Source organism: Orbicella franksi, chromosome 3 (genome assembly GCF_964199315.1).
Source record: "Orbicella franksi chromosome 3, jaOrbFran1.1, whole genome shotgun sequence".
NCBI classification, from domain to species: domain Eukaryota; kingdom Metazoa; phylum Cnidaria; class Anthozoa; order Scleractinia; family Merulinidae; genus Orbicella; species Orbicella franksi.
The window spans coordinates 27,552,526-27,565,070 of NC_138147.1; the positions used below are offsets into that span (position 1 = coordinate 27,552,526).

A 12,545-nucleotide genomic window follows, 5' to 3' on the forward strand; every position below is an offset into this window, starting at 1 on the left:
GCTGGTCCACTGCGACTCTCGAGGTGATAAACCTGTTGATGATGGAATCAATAAGGTGATTCGGATACCTCAGCTTACGAAAGACCCCTCTCAAGCGTTCACACTCTTCTGAGAAATGCGCCCTTGATGAAGATAGCCGGTGCGCGTGATTAAGCACGGTGACGAGCAAACCATGCTTGTAGCGGCTGTCCACATGGTTACTGATGATAGTACAGGACTATCCTTGTGTTTCTCGGCTTAACGTAAACCTTTGTTTCAACACATGATGCGCGATTTCGAAGCTACACCCCAAGGAAAGGAAGCATCCCATTTTCCTCTACCTCCATAGTGAAGCTCACGGCGCTATGGGCGTGGTTCAAGGTATCCAAAAATACTGTAGCTGCTGCCAGATCTGGCATTTTGACTACAGTGTCATCTACGGAGCGACGGTAAAATTCTGGGGGTTTTCCTTGACTCCTGGGAACTCTTCAATAGAGCACATCAATACATTGCATTAGCCAAAAGGGGTCCAAAGGGAGACCCCACAGCTACTCCATCGGTCTATTCGTATAGCGCCCCGTCAAACTGAAACAGCTGCCCCGGCCCTTTGTAGTAACGTGTAGAAGATCAACGAAATCAGTACTAGTCAGGTTTGTGTCATAGAACCAGTTGTTCTCGAAAGCTTTACGTGCCAGGATGTCAATTGTTTCGTCTATGGGTACATTTTTGAATAGCGATGAGACGTCATAAGAGACCAAGATTTCTCCCGGGTTTATCTTAACTCCACAAATTTCATTTGTGAAGGGAAAGATATCGGTGATGGTATGTTCGTTTATCGACAGAGGCTTAAGATTAGCATCACGCCATTTAGCAAGGGCGTAGTTGTAACTGCCTGTAGCAGATAATATAGGACGCATTTCTAATTGCCTCTTGTGAGTCTTGCGCAATCCCTATAAGTGAGCCAGTCTTGATGCGGTAGGTAGAACGGAGTTAGCAATCGTCGATGGTCAGTTGAAGAGGTAATATAATGCTGTTTAACAATTCATCTTTTCAAAAACATACATCTCTGAAAGAAAAATGAACATTTATTAGTGACAAATTGTATAATTTACTTTTAACAACAAGTCCATTACTACATTGTATAAGGAATTATAAAAATCAATTTCCAACCAGATCAGCTGCCTTAACAACAAAGTCATTGACTGTACAATTATTGTGTTTTTTCAAAGAATATAACATTAATAAGAATCAGGTTTCTGACGTGGAATACTTCTCGTGCTAAATCTTGCTATCTTCTTATAATAAAGTTTGGAATAAAACTACCTACCTTCAATTATGACATCTTTTCCGATTTCTCTCATGTGTCTGTGAACACAGTTTGCTTATTCCAGTATACATACATCAGACCAGGAACAAAGTCAATAGACTAATTTTCTTCTCTAAAAAGAAAATAAGGCAGAATACAGTAAAAACTGTTAAGACCCATTTCACCATCAATTGTGAAATTTCAAATATAATACATCATTCAGTTAACATTAACAGTCAACATTAAGTAGTAAGACAGTGACACAATAATACAACTAAATAACACTTCACAACATTTATGTTGCATACTTTCAAAAAAACAGTCCTAAGAAAATACGCACACTGATTGGTTAAAACTCGTGTTTCTATTAACCAATTAGATTATTACCTCGAGATTTTTATCGCATGATAGTTGACCAGGGCACAGTCCGAGTCATTTATCGTCCATAGAAATGAAGAGCGAGTAATCTAATTGTTTTAGTATAGATCTACTAGTCGTTCAAAACTTTATCTAAATCCTCTTCATAGACACTTCGAAAATGCGAGGAAGCGGCCGTCATTTTGTTAACAAGGGCACATTGCTACGCTACTCATTATCTATCACAGAATAGATAGTGTGTATCATAGCCTATCAGAGAGCGGCATTCGTGATAGAACGCTAGTAGATTTACACTAAAACTCGATAGGAACACGGTGCATGTTTTCTACTCCTTAAGAATATAAAATACCTGCTTACCTTAAATGAAGACACCGATGACTTGAATGATCCCCTCTCCCCTAATGGGAAACTGCATGGGAAAGGGGGGAAAATAACAATTACTTCCGACATAAATTTCACAATATTCACTCTAATACCCCTCAATAATTTTTATTACTGACGTAATTCCCTATTGACACCTATCCAAACTGCTTTGTGGTCACTATAATATGTCTCTAGTATACCAACAGTCATATAATTCCGTCCAATGTTAGTGTAAATATGATCAATAATAGTTCTATTACAAGTCGTATAGTCATTGACAACTTGACAATAACCATATTCTAAAACCATTAAGTTATATAAACCACTAATTTGTTGCTTATTCAGCCAATTGACATTGAAATCTCCAATTATAACATGGAATTGTTTAGAACATAAAGTGCTGGAATATAAGTACCTCAACGCCTCATAAAGTTAAGTTAAGTTAAGTTTTAGTTAAGTTCTAATAGGAACACTGGGTGATCTGTAAACTCCAGCAATTATAACATGTGGTAGACACTCTAATTCTGTGACAGTAATTTCTACACCAAAAGCATTCTGGCATTTAGGATATCCTGCCTCACATGAAAGACAATAGTAAATGGCAGTCCCATGAAATGGTCTTTGATTTGACAAAGTCATTGCCTCATCATTTCTAAAAAGTGTGTATTTCTCAATTTCAAATTCTTGAATTCTATCTAAAACGTTCAGTCTTGTCTCTGAGAAAATAGCAATATCTGGTGAATAAAACCCCACATATTTCTTGATATCCAAAAAGTGTTTATGTAGTGACCTTGCATTTAAAAACATAATTTTCACAGAGCTTTCACCTTGTTGGTTTATTAATTGTAAACGTGGCTTAAGATAAGCACTTGTTCTTAACCTATTCATCTCCTCTTCAACTTTACTACTGACACAAATTTTCTCTCCATTTAAATTTGTTATATACAATCCCTCAAGTGTTGTAACTCTACTTAATGCTACGTAATGAATATGTGGAATTTTTCGACTTGCTTCAAGATTAACCACTACTTCTCTTTCTGTGTCTCCTTGTGCTCTATGAATGGTTTTTGCAGCTGACAATCTTAGTGGGAATTGTTTCCTCACTATTTTGCAACTACTCGATTTACCAATACAAAATTGTACGGTTGTAGGCATAACTGGAGTCCAGGATCCATCAATATTACTTGTATACAATTGGCTGTTCTCATTCCTTGTTTTCTGTCCAACATGATCGTGATCAAATTTCACCCAAATTATTCCTTGCGGTTGTGGCGGGTTGTACAATTCCACATATTTCACTACGCTTCCAGCTCCATTTGTTAATCCATCATCCAGTCTGATATTTACAGCAATTTCAGTTCTCTGATTTATTGCAATACATAATTCTGAAGCCAATTGCATTGTTTTTCTAGGATCATTAGGAATTCTGCTAAGCAAAGTTTCTTTCATCTGTTCAGACTGTGCACCAATTACAAAATCAGATGCAATTATTAAGAACTTTTCCTCATGAGAAGCATTGTATACCTTTTTGTTAAAATACTCTACTTTCTTATTTTGATAGAATAGATGAGGGGCATGATGAGGATAATTCGGATCATTTTCACAAATTAATCTCTGCTTGAGAATTCTAATGTCTTCTTCTGTATGTTTTCCTTCTCGTAATCTGTTAAGAATCTCAGCAAATAGACGACTCTCCCTTTGCCTCATAATTTGACAAAGCTCATACATAGCAAAATGTTTCCTCCACAAGTTTGTTGCTAATGCACCATAAGAACCTTTTAATGTTTCAAAAACGTAACCATCAAAAACTGGCTCTAATTGAAAAAGATCTCCAATAGCAATTATGCTGACCCCTCCAAAATCACTATCCACTCCCTTAATTTCTTGTAGTCTTTTGTTTAACTGAACATTAAACATAGAATTTCCGACCATAGAAATTTCATCGATAAAGATTACTTTCAAACCTCCTAGCTTATTACGTAATGAATTCAGCCTACTAGAATCTAATCTTTGATAACTGTGTAATGAACGATTTGCAGGTACTGACAGTGCACTATGAATTGTACAACCACGGATATTAAATGCTGCTTTTCCTGTTGGCGCGAGAATAAGAGCTTTTATTTGTTGAAAATCATCTCCTACATTTGTATTTAAACACTTAACTGCTGCTTGGTACAGTGCTTTTGTTACGTGAGATTTCCCAACTCCTCCACCGCCACTGAGAAAGCAATAAAAAGCAATATCACTTGTCCTAAGAAGATGCAGAATATGATAGAAAAAAACTAATTGTTCGTTATTCAGAGAACGTACAGCTTGGCGATATTCATCATCAGACATTTCATTGCAAATTGTATCCTGATCCACAACTGAACAAGAAGGAATTCCGAGATCATCAGAAAGATCATAGTTTTGATCACCATTATCTAAATCATGACCAGTTTCCCGTATACTATGAGAGCTATCAATTAATTCTCTATGTTGTGTGTTAGGTGCCATCAAATCCCACATGTTATTGTCATCAGTGTCTGTCATATTAAGCATTGCTTCATCAATTTGGGAACTATACGGGCAATATTCTGCTAGTTGGCTATTAATCTGTTCACTAATTTCACGGCATCTCTGTTCAAATGGCCTAAAACTTTCAATATCACGTCCTTCGTCTCTCCACGGACTGAAAAGAAACAACAACTCTCTAAAGTACTTTTCCGCATCAACTTCTTTATTGAACCATACACTTCTGATGACCCTACATTTTGCTCGCTTTTTGATGACTTTACTTCGCGTTTTCAATTTAGTTGACTCATCACTTCGACTCTCATAATCATCTTCAAGATTATCTTCGTCTTGTGTTTCCAATAGCAATCCATCGTTGTCTTCTTTACAGGACTTTTGATGAATATTTTTACCATTACTCTTCATATCATGCCATGCAGCCCAATCCGCTAGAGTTACATTCTCCAAACTATGCGGCCTTTCAATATACCTTGTAATGAGACTACCGGTTTCTATTTCCTCTGACTCATCCTCCATTTCTTTGATTTGATCAAGTGATTTCAAAAGTTGGATTCGTTCATCTGGTGGAGAACTTGGAATAAACACAACTTCACGTGACGATCGTCTCATAGGCAATTGCAAAGCAAGATAAACAGCTTCCTGTGCAGAAATTTCAACGGCATTAAGAAACTTATTTCCAATATCTCTTACTTGCTGCTTAACACTAGAGTTCCCACTTTTGGCCTCCTCGCACGCAACCCTTAGAAGTTCACTCATACCTCGTTGAGCTTTAGATATATAAGAAACAATATACATAGCACAAGCATACACATCTAAAACATACTGAATATCCATATTTGCTCTCCATGCTAGAAGACATGATTTGTTATAGTTATTTATTCTTAACTCATTAGGATTTCTCTTCAAAAAAATTGTTGCTGTCACTAGTGATGCTCGTATAGCAAGGATATAGTTTTCTTCAGAAACACCTAATTTTTCAAGTAAATCATCAAATGATATGTCCTCTCCATCTTTCATATCATTAAGTTTCTCGTGAAGTTTTCGAAATTCTCCTTTATGCTTTTCTTTTTCACTGGCAGCAATATCATCTTCTAATGGATATAAAATAACTGTATTACGCATAGGTGGTTGTGGAAAGTTGAATCTACACACCATTCGGTTTTTCTTCTTGCATGTTTGGGAATGACTGTGATACTGTCGTATTACTAACTCGGACAAAGTAACGTCATTTGCTGCTTTACTACATGTTATAACCTGATTAATGAAGTCAACAACCTCTTCATCTGATTGCACACCAAATCGAGGAGCACCTTTAATCCACAGAAGCATATGTATATGAGGCGAACCACGTTGCTGGAATTCAACTCGGTAAAACCAGTCTTCGATGTTTCCTAAGGGCGATAAATTACTTGACAGAAATTTTAAGAAAAACTGCTGAAATTGGTAATCGAAGTGTCGTGCACAAGTAACTGGGTCACTCTGAATAAGCCTCGTCTTTTCTTCCCAGGTGAAATTGCCTAACTCCTCGTCACTATACTCTTTTTTATCAATCAATTTCCCAAGAATTCTAAGAAGGTGCTTCCACTTAGTCTCTGCTGCAGAAAAACTACAGAAAAGTGTGGCCGGCCCCAGTTGCCTAATCATTGCAAATAAATCCTTCTTAGCCTTCTCAAAATACGGAGGGGACCCCCTTAGTGCTCTTAAAAATCTATACCCATCATCTGAATAACATAACTTCTCCAGTGCTCCATCCTTTTTTAAATCTCCAGCAGTTATTTTTTGGCCTTTAGTTTTGTGTTTACGAAGGGCAACTTGCGACTTACCCAATAGAATTTTCATCTGTAATTTTTTTACTTTAAAAAATAGGTTTTCGATGCACATACTAGCTCTTCTATCAGACCGCCTCAGTTCAGATTTACAAATATCACTGTAATATACTGGAACATCTCGTGCACTATTTTCAGCTCTTGCCTCACCACAAAATATGCCTGGATATGCTAATTCCTCACAATTCTTGTCTTTGAAAATACTCAGTGGTTTGTTACCTTCACCAGGTGCAAATGAAAAAACGGACTGGGAATGTTCATCATCTTCTATAAACTCTGGCGATATCAACATTGTATCCAACGCACCAGCGCACTCTTCAGTATCATCACTTTCATTCCATGTATCATTCCCCGCTACGTAAGATTCGCTTACTGTGGAATTTTCATCACATAATAATCGTTTATCTCCACAAACTCCCATATGTACACTAGCAGGTACTGCAACAGAAATCAAAATCGGGACACTATTTCTACCCATATACCCATTTTTGTGCACTTCTACCAACAGAACATTGCTTGGCTCTAGAATTCTATGAATCAATATCTTTTCAGAATCACTTTCAACTGGTAAACAATGTTCCCGAACAAATTGCTCCGAAGCAATATCATGTATAACCGTCATATGATATCTAATGGATTCCTCTTGATTTTCACAATGGTTACAAATAAAACAAAAATATAAATGCTCAACCTCTTGATCAGGATGCTGTTTTATAACACTACATCGATATGAATCAGTACAATCCTCGGTATCATAACCTGCTTTATGTACCATAACCATATGGTCATTTAAATCATAAAATGTATTTGAACATTGCTGACACTCAAGACAAAAATACAAGTACGTTCTTGGTACTGGTTCACTAGGACTAACTGACATATCTGAATCCTTGCAGTATGATGTAGAAGACATCTCATGATTTAACTCCCTTACCTCTACTTGACGATGACGTTTCTCTATATTAACCCACTCTTTATTCAGCGCTATCTTCTCTTGTTTAAAGAGAGAACCATTCTCTATTAACCATTGTGCCGCTTCAAACACTTTATCTGGTCTAATATTTTGTGACAAAATGTAACTTTTGTATTTTAACTTTCTCTTAAGCTGCACTTTAATTGTTCCTTCTTGTTCACCCAGTCTAGGCAACACACTCACTGTGTTCACAACATTAGCTGGAACATTTACAACATTACCACAAATTTTCATTTGCTTTCCGCGTGGTGCTTCATGTAACTTTTCAAACACTAATCGTGGCGACACTAATCTCCATTCCAACTCTGTTAGATCAAGATTTTCTGGTTTGTACGGAAATGCCATTTTGTTGGCTACAGCACACCTTGGAATCTTATTTTTTCTTAAGTTCGCCAAACACGTCCTGCAAATCCACTTTATATCTAATTCATTACTTGAAGCTACTTTAATACATTTTCTAATGGCACCATTTTCAAAATTAGACAGTACTCCAGCCTTGTGTACACTATGTTTGTACCACAACTGATCACAACAAATGCACACAAATGTCGGCCCCTCTGCAATGACCTGATGGAATTTTGAAATTAATTCACGTATTGAGCCGTCTTTAGTTTCACTTTTTCTCTGTTTCTTTCTTTTAAGCCTCGCAACTCTATCAACTTCTGTCTCACTTTTTCTCTTACGCTCCATCCTCTTTCTTATAGTTTCCAATCTAAGTAATCTTCTCTCTCCCTTTTTTTCACTACTTCTTTTTACTTGCATACTTCTCCTTACCTTGAGTAATCTAGACGTTCTTTGCTCCACTGTTTCCTGTGTTTTCCTTAGCTGAAAACTGTCTTTCTTTCTTTTTAATCTAACCTCCCTTTCTTCAACTGTTTCCTGTTGTTTTCTTTGCTTAAGACTATCTCTTCTCTTTTTTAATCTTGTTTTCCTTTTTGCAACCGTTTCTTGATTTTTCCTTTGTTTAAAACCCTCTTTCCATTTCTTTAATCTAACCTCCCTTTCCTCAAATGTTTCCTGTCGTTTTATCTGCGTAAAACTATCTCTTCTCTTTTTTAATCTCGTCTCTCTTTGTTCAACCGTTTCCTGATTTTTCCTCTGCTGAAAACCCTCTTTCAATTTCTTTAATCTAACCTCCCTTTGCTCAACTGTTTCTTGATTTTTTCTTTGCTGAAAACCCTCTTTCAATTTCTTTAATCTAACCTCCCTTTGCTCAACTGTTTCTTGATTTTTTCTTTGCTGAAAACCCTCTTTCAATTTCTTTAATCTAACCTCCCTTTGCTCAATTGTTTCTTGGTTTTTTCTTTGCTGAAAACCCTCTTTTAATTTCATTAATCTAACCTCCCTTTGCTCAATTGTTTCTTGGTTTTTTCTTTGCTGAAAACCCTCTTTTAATTTCATTAATCTAACCTCCCTTTGCTCAATTGTTTCTTGATTTTTTCTTTGCTGAAAACCCTCTTTTAATTTCTTTAATCTAACCTCCCTTTGCTCAATTGTTTCTTGGTTTTTTCTTTGCTGAAAACCCTCTTTTAATTTCTTTAATCTAACCTCCCTTTGCGCAACTGTTTCTTGATTTTTTCTTTGCTGAAAACCCTCTTTCAATTTCTTTAATCTAACCTCCCTTTGCGCAACTGTTTCTTGGTTTTTTCTTTGCTGAAAACCCTCTTTCAATTTCTTTAATCTAACCTCCCTTTGCTCAACTGTTTCTTGTTTTTTTCTTTGCTGAAAACCCTCTTTCAATTTCTTTAATCTAACCTCCCTTTGCTCAATTGTTTCTTGATTTTTCCTTTGCTTAAAACTTTCTTTCAATTTTTTTAATTTAATCTTCCTTTGTTCGATTGTCTCCCGATCTTTTCTTTGCTCTCTACATTTCTTCGATTTCTCTAATCTTAATGTTCTACTTTCTTCCGTCTCAATATTTCTTGCCTTTCGATTTCTTTCTTTAGCTTTGTCCAGCCTCATCTTCTTTTCACCTTCAGATTCATTTTGCCTTTTTGCTTTGTTCCTTTCTCTCATCTTCTGAAGCCTCAAAACTCTTTGTTCACATGTTTCCATTTTTCTCTCTCGACGCCTCTGCTCTCTCATCTTATCCAGCCTCCTTGTTTTGCTATGACCCGCTGAATCCTTTTCAATGACCGGCATTCTATTATGGACTTTTGTACTTTCACTAAAATTACCCTCCATTTTTTTACTATTAATAATATTTACACCACATTCTTCGAACATTAACTTGGTAACATGTACACCCATCACTTCAAAAGGTACGACTTTATTACATGAATAAAACCTTTGCAAATACTCGATTAATTTTTCTAACCTTGAAAACTCAAGCAAAACGGAAGTTCCTTCACTGCATGCATTGCCCCACTTATCTCTAGAATGAGCATCAAACAATTTTATTTTATCTTCAGCAAAAAATATCGCCACAGTGTTACAAAATACTGTTAGCAGACAAGCATTATATCGCCTTTTCAAAAAACGTAATGCTTCCAACAAAGAAAAATAGCAGCCTCTTGACTCTAACATGTTCACATCACCGGCAATGCTTTCACTATAAGATAATCTGTATGTTTCGTCATCCAAGGACAATGCACTGGGTATTTCACTTAGTAAAAGCAAATCTTCTTTTATTGACAAATGAATATATGAGTAAAGGCCATTTCCCACACGAAGAATATTGTCCATTTTTGTACTGTTCCATGCTTCTGTAAAACAGCTAGCAATTCCATTAAATATAATCGCTACCAGACTATTTACAACACATTGTTTCCCAGCATTTATCCCAAATAACTCCTCGTTACCTTGATGAAAACTTCCTGTTACTGTACATAACTCATTCATGTATACTGGTCCAGGATTACTTTCAATGTCATTATAGAGTTTAATACTCTTGTACAAACTTTGATGATTTTTATCCGTAAATACTTCGCAACAATTTTTAAGAACAACTCTTTTCCTACGCTTATTAAGCATACTATGTGCCTTTTGTTTCTTCTTCTTTCTCTCCTTTTTAGCTGATATCCCAAAGAAATACTTGAAACAGACGTGCTCCTTTCGAATGCTGCTTTTTCTGAACTTGTAAAGTATAGACGACCTTGGAACAGCTCCCAGTACTTTTCTCTTAAATAAGCATCTTATCTTTCTACTTTTTTGCATACCAATCTTAACCCTGGAACTAATTCTTGAAGGTTCTCGAGATCTAAACTTACGTCTTCCAGTCACGCTTTTGTATCCTCCGCTACACTCGAAAATACAATATCTCGATCTTACATTTTTTAAATCGTTTTCGGAGCATCTCGTTCCCTCCAAATAATTATTGCCATCGATCCAACACATAAGCTTGAAATCCCTAGCTTTTGCGCGCAATCCTTCACTCGTTTTACATTTAGTACACGGTGTTCTTTCTCTAAATTTCAAGGAATTAACGCTTAAAGTCTTTATTGATAACTCTCCGCGCACATACTCACTTTCGACGACAGGATCTGCAGCTTTACTGATATCCATGTCTCGCTGATCGTCTACAATTGTTTCTCTCTGTTCCTGTTTCTTACACAGTGTGACTATCATAGCAAAAATCTTCAATGACACCACACTTACTATACGAAATATTCCCAGCCACCTTCGACGCAAAGTAGGCCATGACGCAATCACAACGAGATTTCTTAACATTTCTGCAACTCTTTGTAATAACCACACAAACAACTTCATAATAACAATATCCTTCCTACAATTTTTACTTCGGTCAACAAAACTAGCCCGTCCAAAACAAACGCTCGAATCACAATTTAGTGTTGGGCCTTTTGCTGACAGCGTGTGCGTTGTAAGCAACTGAGTGTCACAGAAAATACTTTCCTTATGTAATTCTCCCTCCATAAAGCTAAATCGATTGACATGTAAAATGTTCGACTGAACATACTAAAGTAATCTGACACGTCTCCAGATTAATATAGATATCATCTTACTTTCTAACTGACAATTTGATTCGTTCTTTGATACAACCCACACTGTGATTGGTGTGACACGAGCACATGCATAACTCCCTTTCTCACCGATCACATAGCCCTTCCAACCCCTAAGGGGAACTTTTGCTCAAAAACACTCAAGAGAACTTTTCGCATTTTAGACGAGTCGTAAGTTTACCCTTTTTACACAACACAACGCAACAACACTACTTCACCAAAAATAGAAAGAAAGAAAAAACCTCTCTGACACGTTGAAAGTCTGATTTAATTAAATGCAATTTAACTTGACGCCACGAACTCTTCAAAGAACATTTGAACAGTTTTCATACATTTTACCTTTAAAAATATCAGACTAAAATGAACGTCATCAAATAAAACTATTAAACTACTGTTGCACAGACGTAAAAACACTCTAGAAATGAAAGCTTCTTTTTTGTTTAATATCCTGGAAACAATAGCCGATAACTTGTAAGCTCTATTTGAATTTACTCCCATATGAAAAACAAAAGTGTCGAGTTACCATTTGTAACTAAAAATAGTAAACATCTCGTGGGAACAAGTGGTGACGATTCGTCAGCTCTAATTGAATTTACTACCTTGTGAAAAACAAGAGTGTCAAATTACACTTTGTAACTGAAAAATAAAAATATATCGCTATATTTGCATGCAATAAAAACAAAACAATCACTACCTGCACTTACTATTGTAAACGTTAGAACTGTTTCAAATCTAAATAGTCTCGTCTCCTCTAAAACATGTCCTAAGAACTAGAACCGACGATTCGTGACCTCTAATTGAATTTACTCCTTGTGAAAAACATAACTTGTAAGCTCTAATTGAATTTACTCCCATATGAAAAACAAAAGTGTCGAGTTACCAGTTGTAACTAAAAATAGCAAACATCTCGTGGGAACAAGTGGTGACGATTCGTCAGCTCTAATTGACTTTACTACCTTGTGAAAAACAAGAGTGTCAAATTACCCATTGTAACTAAAAAATAAAAATATCTCGTTACATTTGCATGCAATAAGAACAAAACAATCGTTACCTGCACTTACTATTGTAAACGTTAGAACTGCTTCAAATCTAAATAGTCTCGTCTCCTCGAAAACATGTCCTAAGAACTAGAACCGACGATTCGTGACCTCTAATTGAATTAACTCCTTGTGAAAAACAAAAGTATCAAGTTACCTTTTGTAATTAAAAATAAAAATATCTCGTGTCATTTGCCTACTACTCATGAA

General features: G+C 36.2%; 2 protein-coding genes across 2 annotated transcripts; both read right to left on the reverse strand.

Moving 5' to 3' along the window:
* Positions 1–2,479: 2,479 nt before the first annotated feature.
* Positions 2,480–5,021, reverse strand: LOC145482474 (uncharacterized). Its single transcript, XM_081461075.1, has one exon. It carries the CDS (start codon positions 4,943–4,945, stop codon positions 2,480–2,482), a length of 2,466 nt encoding a protein of 821 aa, XP_081317201.1. The 5' UTR covers positions 4,946–5,021.
* Positions 5,022–5,129: 108 nt separating this feature from the next.
* Positions 5,130–7,684, reverse strand: LOC145482475 (uncharacterized). The gene is made up of 3 exons (XM_081461076.1): positions 7,231–7,684; positions 5,299–6,720; positions 5,130–5,179 (listed from the first exon to the last, which is right to left on the reverse strand). Exons 1-3 carry the CDS (start codon positions 7,682–7,684, stop codon positions 5,130–5,132), a joined length of 1,926 nt encoding a protein of 641 aa, XP_081317202.1.
* Positions 7,685–12,545: the final 4,861 nt, after the last annotated feature.